Below are 13,992 nucleotides of genomic sequence, written 5' to 3' on the forward strand. Positions count from 1 at the left end.
AAATTGAGATATAATTCACATACCATAAAATTAATCCTTTTAAAGTAAGGAGTTCAGTGGTTTTTAGTATTTACAAGATTTTGCAACCATCACAAATGTCTAATTCCAGAACATTTTCATCACCCTGAAACAAAACCTCCTTACTTATTAGCCATCACTCCTGTCTCTCCCCAGGCCCTGGAAACCACTCGTCTATTTTCTGTCTCTTATGGAGTTGCCTCATCCAGTATGTAGCCTTTTGTGACAGGCTTGTTTGATGTAGCAAAACGTTTTCAAGGTTCATCCAGGTTGTGGTAAGTATCAGTCCTTCATCCCTGGTTATGGCTCTGGTGTAGACTTCTGCATGTCCTCTCACCTGGTCTCCCTGCATCTACTAGGGTCCCCGAGAGCCTGCTCACTATGGAAGCCAGAATAATCTTTTTCAAATGTAAATCACATCACCTTACTTCTTTACTCAAAATCCTCCACAGGCTTTTCATTTTACTTAGAGAAAAATTTCATCTCCTTGCCATGGCCTCTAAGAGCCTTCAATGATCAGGATTGTACCCTGTCTACTTCTCTGACCTCAACTTCCCACACTCCAGTCACCCTGTGCCAATTACTTCTGCTCCTTTAATTTTCCTGGCTTGTTTCTGCCGCAGGACCTTTGCACTTGACGATCCCTTTGCCTGGGGCTCTTCTTTCATAGTTCTTCCCATGACATGACCATGACCATGACCAGTTTCTTCTCATCTTTAAGGCCTCCTATAGCATCTCCTCAGAGAGGCAAGCCTAGATAAACCTGTCTCAAGTGTCATTTCCCCAACTCCCAGTCACTTTCTATTATTGCATTACCCTGTTTTAATTTCTTTTTTTTTTTTTAATTTTTTTTTAACGTTTTATTTATTTTTGAGACAGAGCATGAACAGGGGAGGTGCAGAGAGAGAGGGAGACACAGAATCCGAAGGAGGCTCCAGGCTCTGAGCTGTCAGCACAGAGCCGAACGCAGGGGTTGAACTCATGAACCCTGAGATCATGACCTGAGCTGAAGTCGGAGGCTTAACCGACTGAGCCACCCAGGCGCCCCACCCTGTTTTAATTTCTTTATAGCATTTATTACTATCTGAAATTGTTTTGTTTTGTTTTACTGATTATTATCTGCATCTCCTTGAAAATCTGTCAACTCCATGAAGCCAGAGGCTAACTGACTTGGTCACTGCTGTATCCCAAGCTTCTACAATGGAGCCTAGAAGGTGCTCAATTACTATTTGAAGGATTGCATGACTATCTTGCCTAGAACTCCTAAGTCTTCTAGATCTTGCCCCTATTCTCAATTCCTAAAGCTTGCTCTCTTCACCTATTACTAGACTTTGCTATTGCCACCAACTGCTTGACGGATTTCTCTCTGTGGTTGACTCTTTCATTAACTGACATTCAACCCTTCCTTAATGTCCTTAATGACAACTCTTCCAGACATCTCTATCACAGGCTAGCAGGTCTTTGTTAATCTGCAGGTTCATGATCAAACTGAGCCTTCATTCCTATAGGTTGTAGGCAAAAAAACAAAGTTCAGCTGCTCATTTGCAGTCAAGAATGCAAGAGATACTGGGTGAGAGGAATCAGCATGGTACACAGAATCAAACTTTCAGTCTTGAACACAGAAAGTAGGAATGCTTTAGGTGCTGTATGTACTACACGTGGTGATATATGCTGATGTATAAGCTCAGTTTAAATGAATATGAACTTCTAGGTACAGATTGGAATTCAGTTTGTAACTGAATTGTTCAGCCTCCTCTGCAGAGATCTGGAATCTAACTTCCTTGAAATACTTGGATGAAAGGAGACCTTTGGAATCAGTTTCATTTTACTTAGTTAATTGTGGAATTCCCAATCTTTGCTCCTGGTTAAATGAAGTGCCTATCTCCCCACATTCTCCCATCCATCTTCTCCTATCATCCAAGTCATATAATGCCTGACCATTAGGGTGCACATCTTTCCTGAAACATTTTTTCAAAAATAACTCCTATACAGAGAGTAAAGGACAAGCCACAAATAAAGAGAAAATATTTGCCAAACATTTAACCAACGAAAGTTCTAGAATACATAAAGCATTACTATAATGGATAATAATAAAAAAAAAACAACTAACAACTCAGGAAAAATGAGAAAAAGAGACAAATGGGTATTGCACTAAAAACAATAATGGTCAATACATTTGTGTAAAGATGCTCTCATTAGTACCGGAAATTGTAAATTAAATCCACAATGAGATGCCACGCCTACCAGATTAGCAAAGCTTTTTGCAAGGAAGTACAGCAATGGAAACTTCATGCACTGCTGGTGGAATATAAATGGATTTAACACATCGGAAAACAATTTAAAGTAGAGTTTAACTAGATTTTCTCCCCTGCTGACTCTACTAAGTGTATACCTCAAAAAACTCTTGTCAACAAGGGACATGTACAAGAACATTCAGAGCAGCTGGGTTCATGCAGAAAAACACGTATAATGCATGAGTTGTTCCTTTACTGATCTGCGGGAGGTATAAGAAACATTGAGCCCACTATTTTCAGGCATCTCTGTTCTCAATGACATCTCACCCCACACAGGCTGCTGAGACCAGAGATTTTTCAGTGTGCCTCCAGCAAACACAAGGAAGACCATGGAGAATCATCAGAGCCACCCTTATCGGCCTACATCCTCCGTACTACCTTTTCACTACTTTGGGGATAAATCAAAGTATAAGCAATCTTGAATCAAATCTATTCTCATCAATCCTTGAATCTGAACCAGACTCTAATCTGACCTTGCTCACATGCTACCTGAATATAAAGAACTGAAAAAAGGTAGTGGTTATTTTGTTTCCGCTTCACCTGTCAGAATTGCAGTCCTGCCTCACTGTTTCTGACTATCCCAGTCTGCCTGGTAATACAGCTATTTGAATAGGAATTGGGGTCCTTTACCAAGTTCTCATTTTCTTCGGGCAAGTTCCACCTGTTTCTAAATGTCGTACTCTTTAAGGCCATGCCTTGTCTATAGTGGGTTGCACAGTGCGTGTCTAATACATTGAAGTCCCCGACTTAGAGGAAGAAACATCTTCACAGAGCGGCCTCCCTCACAGGCTGGTATTCTTGGGCAGACTGTTTAATATCTCCGAGCATCAGCAAATGAGAGTCATAATACTTTTATATCCCAGAGATGCTATGAGTGTTAAATTAAACAGCATGGGAAGATGTCCCTTAAGAAATGTTCATGTACTTCCTTTCTACCCTTCCCTCTGTGTTCCTTTCAAAAGGACCTCAAAAGGAGGCCAAATGAGATCAGTCTTTCCTCTTTCTGTAGAAGGAAATTAAAGCAGTGTCAGCCAGTGTCCTGGAGGATGCTTCCTGGACTTTTCCACTTAGGAAGTAAAGGAAAGTATATACGGAGGGGCATAGTAGCGGAGGTCCAATCACCCTAGAAACCAAAAAGCAACCGCTAGGGAGTGACAGCAGGAAAAATGCATAGAAAAAGGAGTAACCTTAGGCTTGGAAATCCATAGGACAGCCAGAGACCTTCCAGACCTACTGGAAATGTATGTGTGGTCAAATCCCAGCAATCCTTTCTTCTTGATCTTCTTTAACAGGTAACTGCATTTCCCTAAATGGTCTCAGACCTCGCAGGAGTTTGGGGAACGCCAACATCACCACTGAACCAGTACTGCTCTTTATGCACGGGGGCATTGTGCTGGAAGCTGGGGATGTCCTAGTGAGCAGGACAGAGGTGTTTCTACAGAAATGGCCCCTGGGGCTCTGGGAAAGGAGGCACGCACAGTCACAGTCGATTGGGGCAGAGAAGGCTTCCCGGGGAGAAGAAGGGGCGTCCCAGGCAGACGTGAGAAACGAGAGAGCGTCGTCACCAGCAAGCTTGAAAACCCGGATCCCATCCTCTTGGAGCCTCTTGGTTTGCCATATTCCTCTGGCTCCCACTCAAATCCTTGCCAGAAGGGAACGGACCTGCACCGCTTTCTTTCCCTGTTCCTCCCAGAGGTCCGAGGGCGGGCAGAGCGAAAATGCGCACTGTCCTGAGTCAGAACTCTGGCCGGGGGCGGGTCCCGCTACGGCTGGGGGCGTCGGGGGCGGGCAGCGGGTGGCCAGTGACGCGACGGAGGCCGGGGGCGGCGGGCTGCGAGGTGACGCGCGTGGGGACCGCGCTGGCCCAGCCCACGTGTCCGCGAGATTTAAAAGTTGGCGGCGCGCGGGGAGGTCAGCTTGGCGGCGGAGCCCCGCGAGCAGCGCGCCCGGGACGCAGAGGCACTGCCAGGGCCCCGCGTGGAGTGCTGACCCGCGCAGCTCAGGCTCCGAGCTCCGAGCCGCCAAGCGCCGAGATGCCGCGAGCAGCGAACCGCCGCCCCGGGCCGCCCGCCAGACAGGTGGCCGCCGCGTCCCGGCCCCTGCTGCTGCTGCTGCTGCTCGCCTGTTGCGCTGGCACCTGCCTTGGTAAGCGCGCCCCGCGCCTCCCGGGCTCCCCGCGCCCGCCGCTTCCCGCGCCTTTCCCCTGCCCACTCGCCGCACTCTCTTCCCCCCGTTTCTCGCCTCCACTGTTGGCTTCTGGGACTCTCTTTCCCCTCGTGCGGCGGGGCTCCCTAGCTTCTCGCCTTTGACGACCGGCGCGCGTCTCGGCCACCGGGCAGCCAGGGCGCCGGTGCCTGTGGCCCGGCTGGAGCGCGGTCCCCGCTCGTCCGAAATCCCCAGACCCCGGGCAGCCTGCAGTTGGTGGAAATCTGTAGGGCCCCCTAGCCCTGTGGATGTCCGTGGCCGGTGAAAACGTAAATAAATTAACACAGTGAAAAATGAAAATGCGTTCCCTTTCATTGCAATAACTAGAGGGACTGATGGCTGAAGCAAAAGTAGAGTTTGATACTTGACCTTCTGATGCCGGGTAAACTTGGAGCGTGCTCATCATCTTTGGTGAGTGAGCTACTGTTGTGTTCAGATAATCCTGAGCAGTGAAACAGGCCCCCTTCTAGCCGTTTAGAAGGGAAAATTAGTGGGGTTTTGTGCCTTCTAGGTTTTGACGCACCAGATCAGGAAAAAGAATAGTGAAAAAAAGTGGCTTAGGAAAAAGAAGTGGGAAAAGCAAAAGCAAAGGCAGGGAGGGATGTCTGAAGCTTGGAAGACAAGATAGGGCTGAGCCCAGCGTGTTCCAATGGGGAGATCACTTCCCTATCTCCTAAAAGTTACTGTTTCCAAGTACATTGATAGATCCATCCTTTATCTCCCAGCTCCCAGAGTCCCCTCCAGGGCTAGTAAGTATCCTGCAAAACCATGAATTTTCTAACTCTGCAGCAGGTTCTTTTAGCTTCCCTCCGCTCTCCTGTCAGTGAGGTGAAGGTGGGCAGACCATCTCATCATTGTTCATAATACTGGGGACTTGAAACCATAACTGCAGGGACCTTTCAGAGTATACAGGGCAGCCCTCAATTAGAGGTGGAGAAACGGAAGCTATTCTTGCTTTCCAATGTATTTATTTTTATTGCTGACCTTTCATTGGTTTGTTTTTTTCCTTTCTTGGGGGCATTGAAGAAGGGGGTAGGGGAGGGGGTTCCCCTGCATGAAAAACGAGGGCATTTGGCTATGAAATCTAAGCAATCAGAGGCTAGACCTGAACTTTTTCCATCATCACACAGCCAGCAATGATACAGCATAATTCATGCAAAGTACTGTTAATATTTTTTATTTTTAGAATTAGTAGTAGAATTAGTGGTAGAATTTGGATGGCAATCTTTATCTACTTTATTAGGGAAGCAGATAATTATAGTTTTAAAAGTGTCTTTTTCTCTGTAAAGCAAATGTACTTGCCATGCATGTTGCATGTTATGTGCCTGCAGTGATCTTTGCATCAGTTGGAGATAACTGCTTTTTGGGGAGGCAGGGAGTTTTCAGGCTGCTGGTGATTAAGCAGAAACTGTGGAAGGCTGCTTTCTAAAAAAGACAAGTCTTGGGTTTTATTTCCACAAAGAGTGTATCTGCTGGCTGGTCAATCATCTCAAAAACATCCCCAGTATTTCTCAATAGGGACAAGATGCCTTTTTCACTGTACAGAGACCCCCTACACTACCATTTTGTATCTTTTTTCCCCTTTAACCTGCTCTTGATATTTAAAAATGTGATGGAGGGGGGAGAGGGTAAACATAGTGTGATCTTCCCTAGTCCCAAGACCCTAAAAATGGCACAGGAGGGGAAGCGTGACGTACATAACCAAAACCGAGAGATAATCTACCAAGATTAATCATTATGCAGAGAGCAAGATGATGTATCTAAAAACAACAAAACAGATGTCACAAAGCCAGAGGAAAATAAAATAGTGCCAATAAGTGGAGCATCCTTGGCAAAATGAGTTAGCAGAGCATGCAACAGCAGTGAGAATATAAAGAGCCAGCCACAGATTTGGTGGATGGAAACAGTTCGCTATTCAGAGAACATTATTAAAATCAGGAAGATTTCCTAAAGGGGGGCACATTTTGGATAACTGCATCAAACCTCGATTCGGCCTGTGACTATAAGTGATCAAAGTGCCTGAGACTAAAGAAAAAAGTGGGGGCTGGGTGGCTCAGTCAGTTAAGCATTTAACTCCTCCTTTCCGCTCAGGTCATGATCTCGCGTTTCGTGAGTTCGAGCCCCGCATCGGGCTCCAAGCTGACAGGATTCTCTCTCTATTTCTCTCTCTGCCCCTCCCCTACTAGCTCTCTGTCTCTCTCAAAAATGAATAAATAAACTTACCAAAAAAAAAAAGATGTGTTTTTTCCTACTCAGATCCCTACTTATTGAATAATCTTTAAAATTAAGTCAGCAGTAACAATTTCTCACTTCAAAACCCTACGCTAGTTAAGTGCTATCAGTGAGAAAAGAAAATTAGCACCACTTTTATAATAGAGTCTATTTTTCAGAGAAAGACAAATACTGTATGATCTCACATAGATGTGGAATCTAAAATACAAAACCAAAAAACGCCAACAAAACAAAATCAAACCAAGCATGTGGATACTGAGACCAGATTGGTGGTTCACAGAGATGGGAGGTGGAGATGTATGAAATGGGTAAAGGGGGTTGAAAGGTACAAACTTCCACTTATAAAATAAGTCATGGGGATGTAATGTACAGCATGGTGACTATATGGCATATTTGAAAGTTGCTAAGAGACTAAGTCTTAAAAGTTCTCATCACAAGAAAAAAAATTCTGCAAGTATATATAGTGATGGATGTTAACTAGACTTATTGTAGTGATCATCTGACAATATATACAAATTTAGGATCATCATGTTGTACACCTGAAACTAATATGATGTTGTATGTCAGTTATACTCCAATAAAAAGGTCTGTTTTTCTTTCTCTTACAGATGCTGTATTTTACAGATGCAAAAGTTGTCTATACACACTATTTGCATTAGATTGTATAAGACTAAAGGTTTCACTTTACTAGCAGTACTTTAGTATAAATATCTCAAGGGGTGCTTGAGTGGCTCAGTCAATTAAGCATCTGACTCTTGATTTCAGCTCAGGTTATGATCTCAGGATTCGTGGGATCAAGCCCCCTATTGGGCTGTGCACAGAGAGCACAGAGCCTACTTGGGATTCTCTTCCTCTGTCTCTGCCTCTCCCCTGCTTGCACTGTCTCTCAAAATAAACAAACTTTAAAAAAGTATGAATATCTCAAAACTGATTGACTGAAAACAGTGCAGTTTTCATGATATAGAAGATAATGGCACTCTTAGTATATTTGAGAAAGTATCTAGTACTGCTATTTGACAATATAAAGCCCACATCTAGGGTATCTTGGGGAGAAAAAAAATCACTCAACTTGGGTTAGCAAACACACAAAGGGAAGAAAAATAATTCTCCCTTATGTTTGGGTTTGGTAATAGGATATTAGTGGATTTCTATAAGTTAAAAACACTTTAAAATTTTGGCTTCTCTAGCCTTTTTACCCTGAGACTGTATTTACATGTTTTGTGTAAGAGCCACAAAGTACCCCTTTTTGATTATGTAAGTGCTTGGGACAAAGTTAGATATAATGGCAATTCCTGTGGGACCCATGCAAGCTTAGGGGCACAGAAGCAGGCAAGCTCTCGATTGCTGGTAAGGCAGTGTGGAGGTGGGAGTTTCCACTTCTATCGGAGGTTGGGAGACAGACAGGCGTGGAAAGGATACAAAATTGTATTCTTTAAACAGGAACACCGTGTCAAACAGAGAGGAACAGTGGTATAATGAGTGGAGAAATCAGAAGTACCTGCAGGTGACGGCTGAATCTAAAGAATGAAAATCTCTGTGTTCTTCTCTCGCATCAAATCCATCCTGCTCTCTCCTTCCATTCCTCTTCCTTTTACCTTCCTCTTATTCAGTCTTGGTAACAGTACATAAGCCGCACATCCCAGTTGCAAGGAAAGGGCTGATGGCCTTTTAGATGGTTTTCATGAGAATATCCATATCTCCCTTTTGGAAATTTTCAGACTTGTTAAAAAGAATCTTAGACCTAAAATGTTTGTTTGAGCTGCTTATTTCTGTTGAATAAAGAGGCATCTTCTGTTTTCTTTCTACAATGCAATGCTGTATCCCCCTTGGATATTCGGTGTTGTCCATGGACCAGCAGCATCATTGTCACCAGGGAGCTTGCTATAAATGCAGACTCTTGGGCCTGTCCCTGACTGACTGAATTAGAATCTCATTTAGTAAGATCTCCAGGTGTTGTGTACGAAAAGTAGAGAAGCACAGCTTTCTCCCTTCCTGAAAACAGAATCAGCTCAGAGTAATATACACCAGACAACAGAAACTTTGAGATATACATGTGTGCTAGGGTGAGAGCTATACAGTTGAGAAGCATGTAAGACCATTTGCCCACCTTGAACAGTTGTTCTGTGAAAGGGAATTCAATGAGGTTCTGAGATAAATCAACTATTATGGGCCACATGACCTCTGTAAGTTATTTCTAATGCTTGGTAGCACAGAAAATGTAGCTAAATTTGTACTATTATTTACATTCTAATAAAGTTAATATTATTAGAATGTAAATAATAGTATAAATTTGTATGAACTCAAGGGAAGACTTAACTTCCTACTATCTTTTTAAAAAATTATTTTCTTTAAGCTTATTTTTTTTAAGTATTTAATTTTGTTATATTTGAGATCTTAGAAAAATTTAGTCTTTTACTAACAGGATGTATTGTTGATTTTGTTAAACAAAAATGTATACATTTAAGAAAATGAGTAGTAATTACATTTAATATTAATAGATATTATCTCAAGGGGTGCCTGGGTGGCTCAGTCGGTTAAGCATCCGACTTCAGTTCAGGTCATGATCTCAGGGTTCATGAGTTCAACCCCTGCGTTGGGCTCTGTGCTGACAGCTCAGAGCCTGGAGCCTGCTTCGGATTCTGTGTCTCCCTCTCTCTCTGCACCTCCCGTGCTGGTGCTGTCTCTGTCTCTCATTAAAAATTTTTTTTGAATAATAAATATTATCTCAGTGTTTTTACAGAGATAATTTACATAGCATGAATTAGATAATTGAATCTATGAAGAAAATATTACCTTAGAGAGTGGAAGCTAATTAACATTTTACTTCAGTAATAATTAAGGGCCTAACAAGTAATTCTTTTTTTTTAATATGAAATTTATTGTCAAATTGGTTTCCATACAACACCCACTGCTCATCCCAAAAGGTGCCCTCCTCAATACCCATCACCCACCCTCCCCTCCCTCCCACCCCCCATCAACCCTCAGTTTGTTCTCATTTTTTTTTAAACATTTTTATTTATTTTTGAGAGACATAGAGCGTGAGCAGGGTAGGGGCAAAGAGAGAGGGAGACACAGAATCTGAAGCAGGCTCCAGGGTCTGAGCTGTCAGCACAGAGCCTGATGCGGGGCTCGAACCCACAAACTGCAAGATCATAACCTGAGCTGAAGCTGGACACTTAACCAACTGAGCCACCCAGGCGCCCCTGTTCCCAGTTTTTAAGAGTCTCTTATGCTTTGGCTCTCTTCCTCTCTAACCTCCTTTTTTTTTTTTTCCTTCCCCTTCCCCATGGACTTCTGTTAAGTTTCTCAGGATCCACCTAAGAGTGAAAACATATGGTATCTGTCTTTCTCTGTATGACTTATTTCACTTAGCATCACACTCTCCAGTTCCATCCACGTTGCTACAAAGGGCCATATTTCATTCTTTCTCATTGCCACATAGTATTCCATTGAGTATATAAACCACAATTTCTTTATCCATTTGTCAGTTGATGGACATTTAGGCTCTTTCCATAATTTGGCTATTGTTGAAAGTGCTGCTATAAGCATTGGGGTACAAGTGCCCCTATGCATCAGCACTCCTGTATCCTTTGGGTAAATTCCTAGCAGTGCTATTGCTGGGTCATAGGGTAGATCTATTTTTACTTTTTTGAGGAACCTCCACACTGTTTTCCAGAGCAGCTGCACCAGTTTGCATTCCCACAAGTAATTCTTTTTTAAAAGACCTTCACTGAAATATACTTTATATACCACAAAATTTATGTTTTAAGTGTGCAACTCAGTGGGTTTTAAGTAGATTTCAAGACCTATGCTGCTGTCCCAACAATACAGTTTTCCATGACCCCTCCCAAAAATCTGTTATGTCTTTGCAGTCAATCTCTGTTCTTACCCCTAGCCCCAGGCAGCCACTAATATTTCTATGATTACAGATTTGCCTTTTCTGGACATTCTATATAAATGGAATCATATATTTGGTCTTTTGCCTCTGGCTTATTTGATTTAGTGTAATATGTCTGAGATTCATCTTTGATGCAGCATGTATCAGTAGTTCATTTCTTTTTATTGCCAAATAGTATTCCATTGCGTGCAGGTACCACATTTTGCTTATCTATTCTCAGAGAATGGACATTTGGATTGTTTCCACTTGGGGGCTATTATGATAGTGCTACTATGCACATTCATGTACATGTTTTGGTGTAAACATATAAGGAATTCATTCTTAAGAGTAATGTCTTTGAAAGGCTGTTTAATAATTATGTATCCTCATACTAAGTCAAATGCTGAAATATCTAGTTGAAATAGGAGGGTAATGATGTATGGCAAAATGAAAAATATCATCCAAAAATGAGTTATATATACATGTTTAATTTTAGAAGAAATATAATAAAAATAACATGCAAGTATAACTTTAATTTCAGGTGCTCCAATATTATCTCAAGGACTACGGCCTGAACAAGAACTACAGCTGTGGAATGAGGTAAAGAATTGTCCTTATACAAATTAGTGGAAACTTTAACCCTCTTTGAAAATATCAAATGAAATAATATAATTGAGTTTTGGGACAACTATGATTTTATTAACATTCTGATATCATAATATTCAGAATTCTTTTGAAGTGAAAAAAGGAAAGATTAAAAAAATAAAACAATTACAGTAAATGACAAAGCAAGATGGCAAAATGAGCCCTAATAATAGAGTAATTACAATAATGTGAATATACTAGAATATGCCATTTAAAGACAGAAATTCTCAGATTGAATTTTTTTTAAAGATCCAGCAATATGCTGTCTATAAAAGTCTCACTTAAGACGAAAAACAAAAGAAGGCTAAGCAACAAGTATGGAAAAGGACATACCAAAGAGCCCCGAACACCACGTGGTATAGTTTTATTTTATATATTTTTTACTTCTTTGTCTCCCATATATGATAACATACAAACATGCAGTCTGATTAAGTGGTCTCATGTTACAGGGTCGTGAGGGATGTTATCACATACATACCTGTATAGCCAGGTTGCCTTGAAGTTTTTTTTTTCTTTCCTTAGGGAGGGGACCCTACCATATTCCCCCCTTGCTTGGGGGAATATGCTTGGACCCCAAGCATGCTTGGACCCCTCTATTTAGGGTCAAAGAGCATCATCTTGGTTTAGAGGTTTATATAGGCCATCCTCCCACATATCTAGTATAGTCCACCTGAGGCCTGCTATTTGATAGCTGCGTTGACATTGTCCCAGGTCTCTCAGAGATGAGAGAAGTTAGACAAGGGGTGAGGATCTGGCTCAAGGTGAGATGAAAGGTGAAACCCCCAACATTGGGTTTTCCAGACAGTTGAGTTATAAAATCTTTGGCTTAGGCATGTTAAGTTTTTAAGAGAGACGACGATGAACTTTTTCCCCAGTAGACAAGAGAGTTTTTCCCAATAAATGCACTTTTGAAGAACCAAACCCCGGTAGTAGGACTGAGGCACTTTGTTTTACTATAAGGTTTGTGGAGATCTAATTTTCTAGTCTCTTCTGGCCATTGTTTTCCCATGTTAGTACCAATGAAGTATCCTATCCACAAAAGGAAGGTGAGTGTTCATAGAAACCTCTCATCACATTTCCAGCCGGCCAGGGCGGCCTTGGCCAATCCTGTGGCTAAGAGTAGAGCACGAATCACAATAATAGTGAGAAACTAGGTGTGACAGTGCATCACAGTAAGGAAACATATAGAAAATAAGGACAGTCTTTTGTTCCACTGGACCATCGATTCTTCCAGCTTCTGCCATGTGTAGATTAGTCAGCTTCCGGAGTGACTAAAGCAGGGCTGCAGTCTCCCAGAGCCTCTGGAGTTGCAGATTGCTTCTTCCATATGGTCAGCTTGCATGGCATTGATGGATCAGGAATGCACTCCCAGTTTCGAGATGCTGGCTTCACTCTGCTGTAGTGCATCCAGAGACCCACTTTGCCTACCTTACTGCAGTAGGGGTGGACAAAATGACAGTGAACGGGCCCCTCCAAGGAGCTTTTAGGGGGTGGACAGTTTATTTCTTTATCCATATTGCATCTCCTGGTTTAAAGGGGTGAGCCTCTGTGGTCAGATTCACAGGTAATCGCTCCCTGACCCAGTGGTGTAAGGTGGTTAGGGTAGAGCCAAGGGCCTGCATCTGTAGTCTTAGGGTTAGATTGTCTGTCTCATTTAGATCCCCCCTTATGCGCTGGATAATGGGAAGAGGGCACCCATAAAGGATTTTATAAAGGGAGAACCCCATCTGCTTCTTCAGCCTCCCACTTGCAGCTGCCTCCCTGAAGGTCCCTATCTCTCCCTGTCTAATGTTAACCCTTTCCCTATTTATTTCTCCCCTGGAGCAGGGCCTGTAACTGCTCTTAGGGAACAAGATTGATGACCACTCTGGCTTCTTCAAGCTGATAAGGACGGTGTGGGGGTACAGCAGTTAGAGTCTACCCAAGGGTCGGTCGAGTGGCCCACAGTATGGTTTTACAGGAAGGCTGGCAGGCATGAGGCGGCATAAACATTAGCAGATACAAAGAGAAAAACACAAAGTAAAGATTATACTGACCAACAAGATGCCATCTGAAGATAATGTCTACAGTTTCCAAACCTGTCAAATAATCTAGGAGAGACTCTGACTTTGTAAACAACGTATGTCAGGGGATCTCTCATAACCCAGGTGATGGAGAAGCAGGAGCAGTAAGTAATCAATGGTGGCTCTATTTCCAAGAGTTTGGCCCTAACTTAATTAAAAACACTTTTTTTTTTTTAAATCATCTAATGCTTGTGAGGTATTATTTAGAGTTTTGCTGAGTATAAGCAGACAGTTTGTTTTATTTTGAGGTGTAAAATTTTTCTAAGAGCCAGGAGTTCTACTAGAGAAAGAGTCAAGGCAGCCATTTACCATTATTAATTTGCAATTTTTTAGGTAAGCCAGATCTGGGTATTATTTCATAAAGCAGAATTTTTATTACTTTTTGTGCCTTCTCTGTCTTGTAGGGGAAGGCCTTTACCCAGTTGGTAAAAGTATTAACCCATACCAACAAATGTTGGAATTTCTTTGACCTTGGCATGAGTGAAACCTAATTGTCAGTCTTTTCCGGATAGCCTCCAGTTCGTTGATTGCCTGAGAATGAAAGTTTGTGGTTGAAAGGATTGTTTCTAAGACATACTTCACAGGCTGATACTACTTGCAGAACGGTCCTTGACAAATTTTTTTTTCCAGTAAACATCCTTTGGGCCATTTGGTAAGT

General features: G+C 42.4%; 1 protein-coding gene across 7 annotated transcripts in view; it reads left to right on the plus strand.

Annotated features, from left to right (window-relative positions):
* Window positions 1-13,992, plus strand: part of NMU (neuromedin U) — a 115,765-nt gene that overhangs the window by 74,233 nt on the left and 27,540 nt on the right. For all 7 annotated transcript variants that reach the window (XM_053901571.1, XM_053901568.1, XM_053901570.1 and 4 more), the window contains 3 exons: window positions 175-293; window positions 3,605-4,457; window positions 11,168-11,226. In XM_053901571.1, coding sequence (XP_053757546.1) covers window positions 4,031-4,457; window positions 11,168-11,226 — 486 coding nt within the window. In that variant the 5' untranslated portion in view covers window positions 175-293; window positions 3,605-4,030. The remainder of the gene's footprint in view (window positions 1-174; window positions 294-3,604; window positions 4,458-11,167; window positions 11,227-13,992) is intronic.

Source organism: Panthera pardus, unplaced genomic scaffold (genome assembly GCF_024362965.1).
Source record: "Panthera pardus isolate Hobbes unplaced genomic scaffold, ASM2436296v1 HiC_scaffold_13, whole genome shotgun sequence".
Lineage (NCBI taxonomy): Eukaryota > Metazoa > Chordata > Mammalia > Carnivora > Felidae > Panthera > Panthera pardus.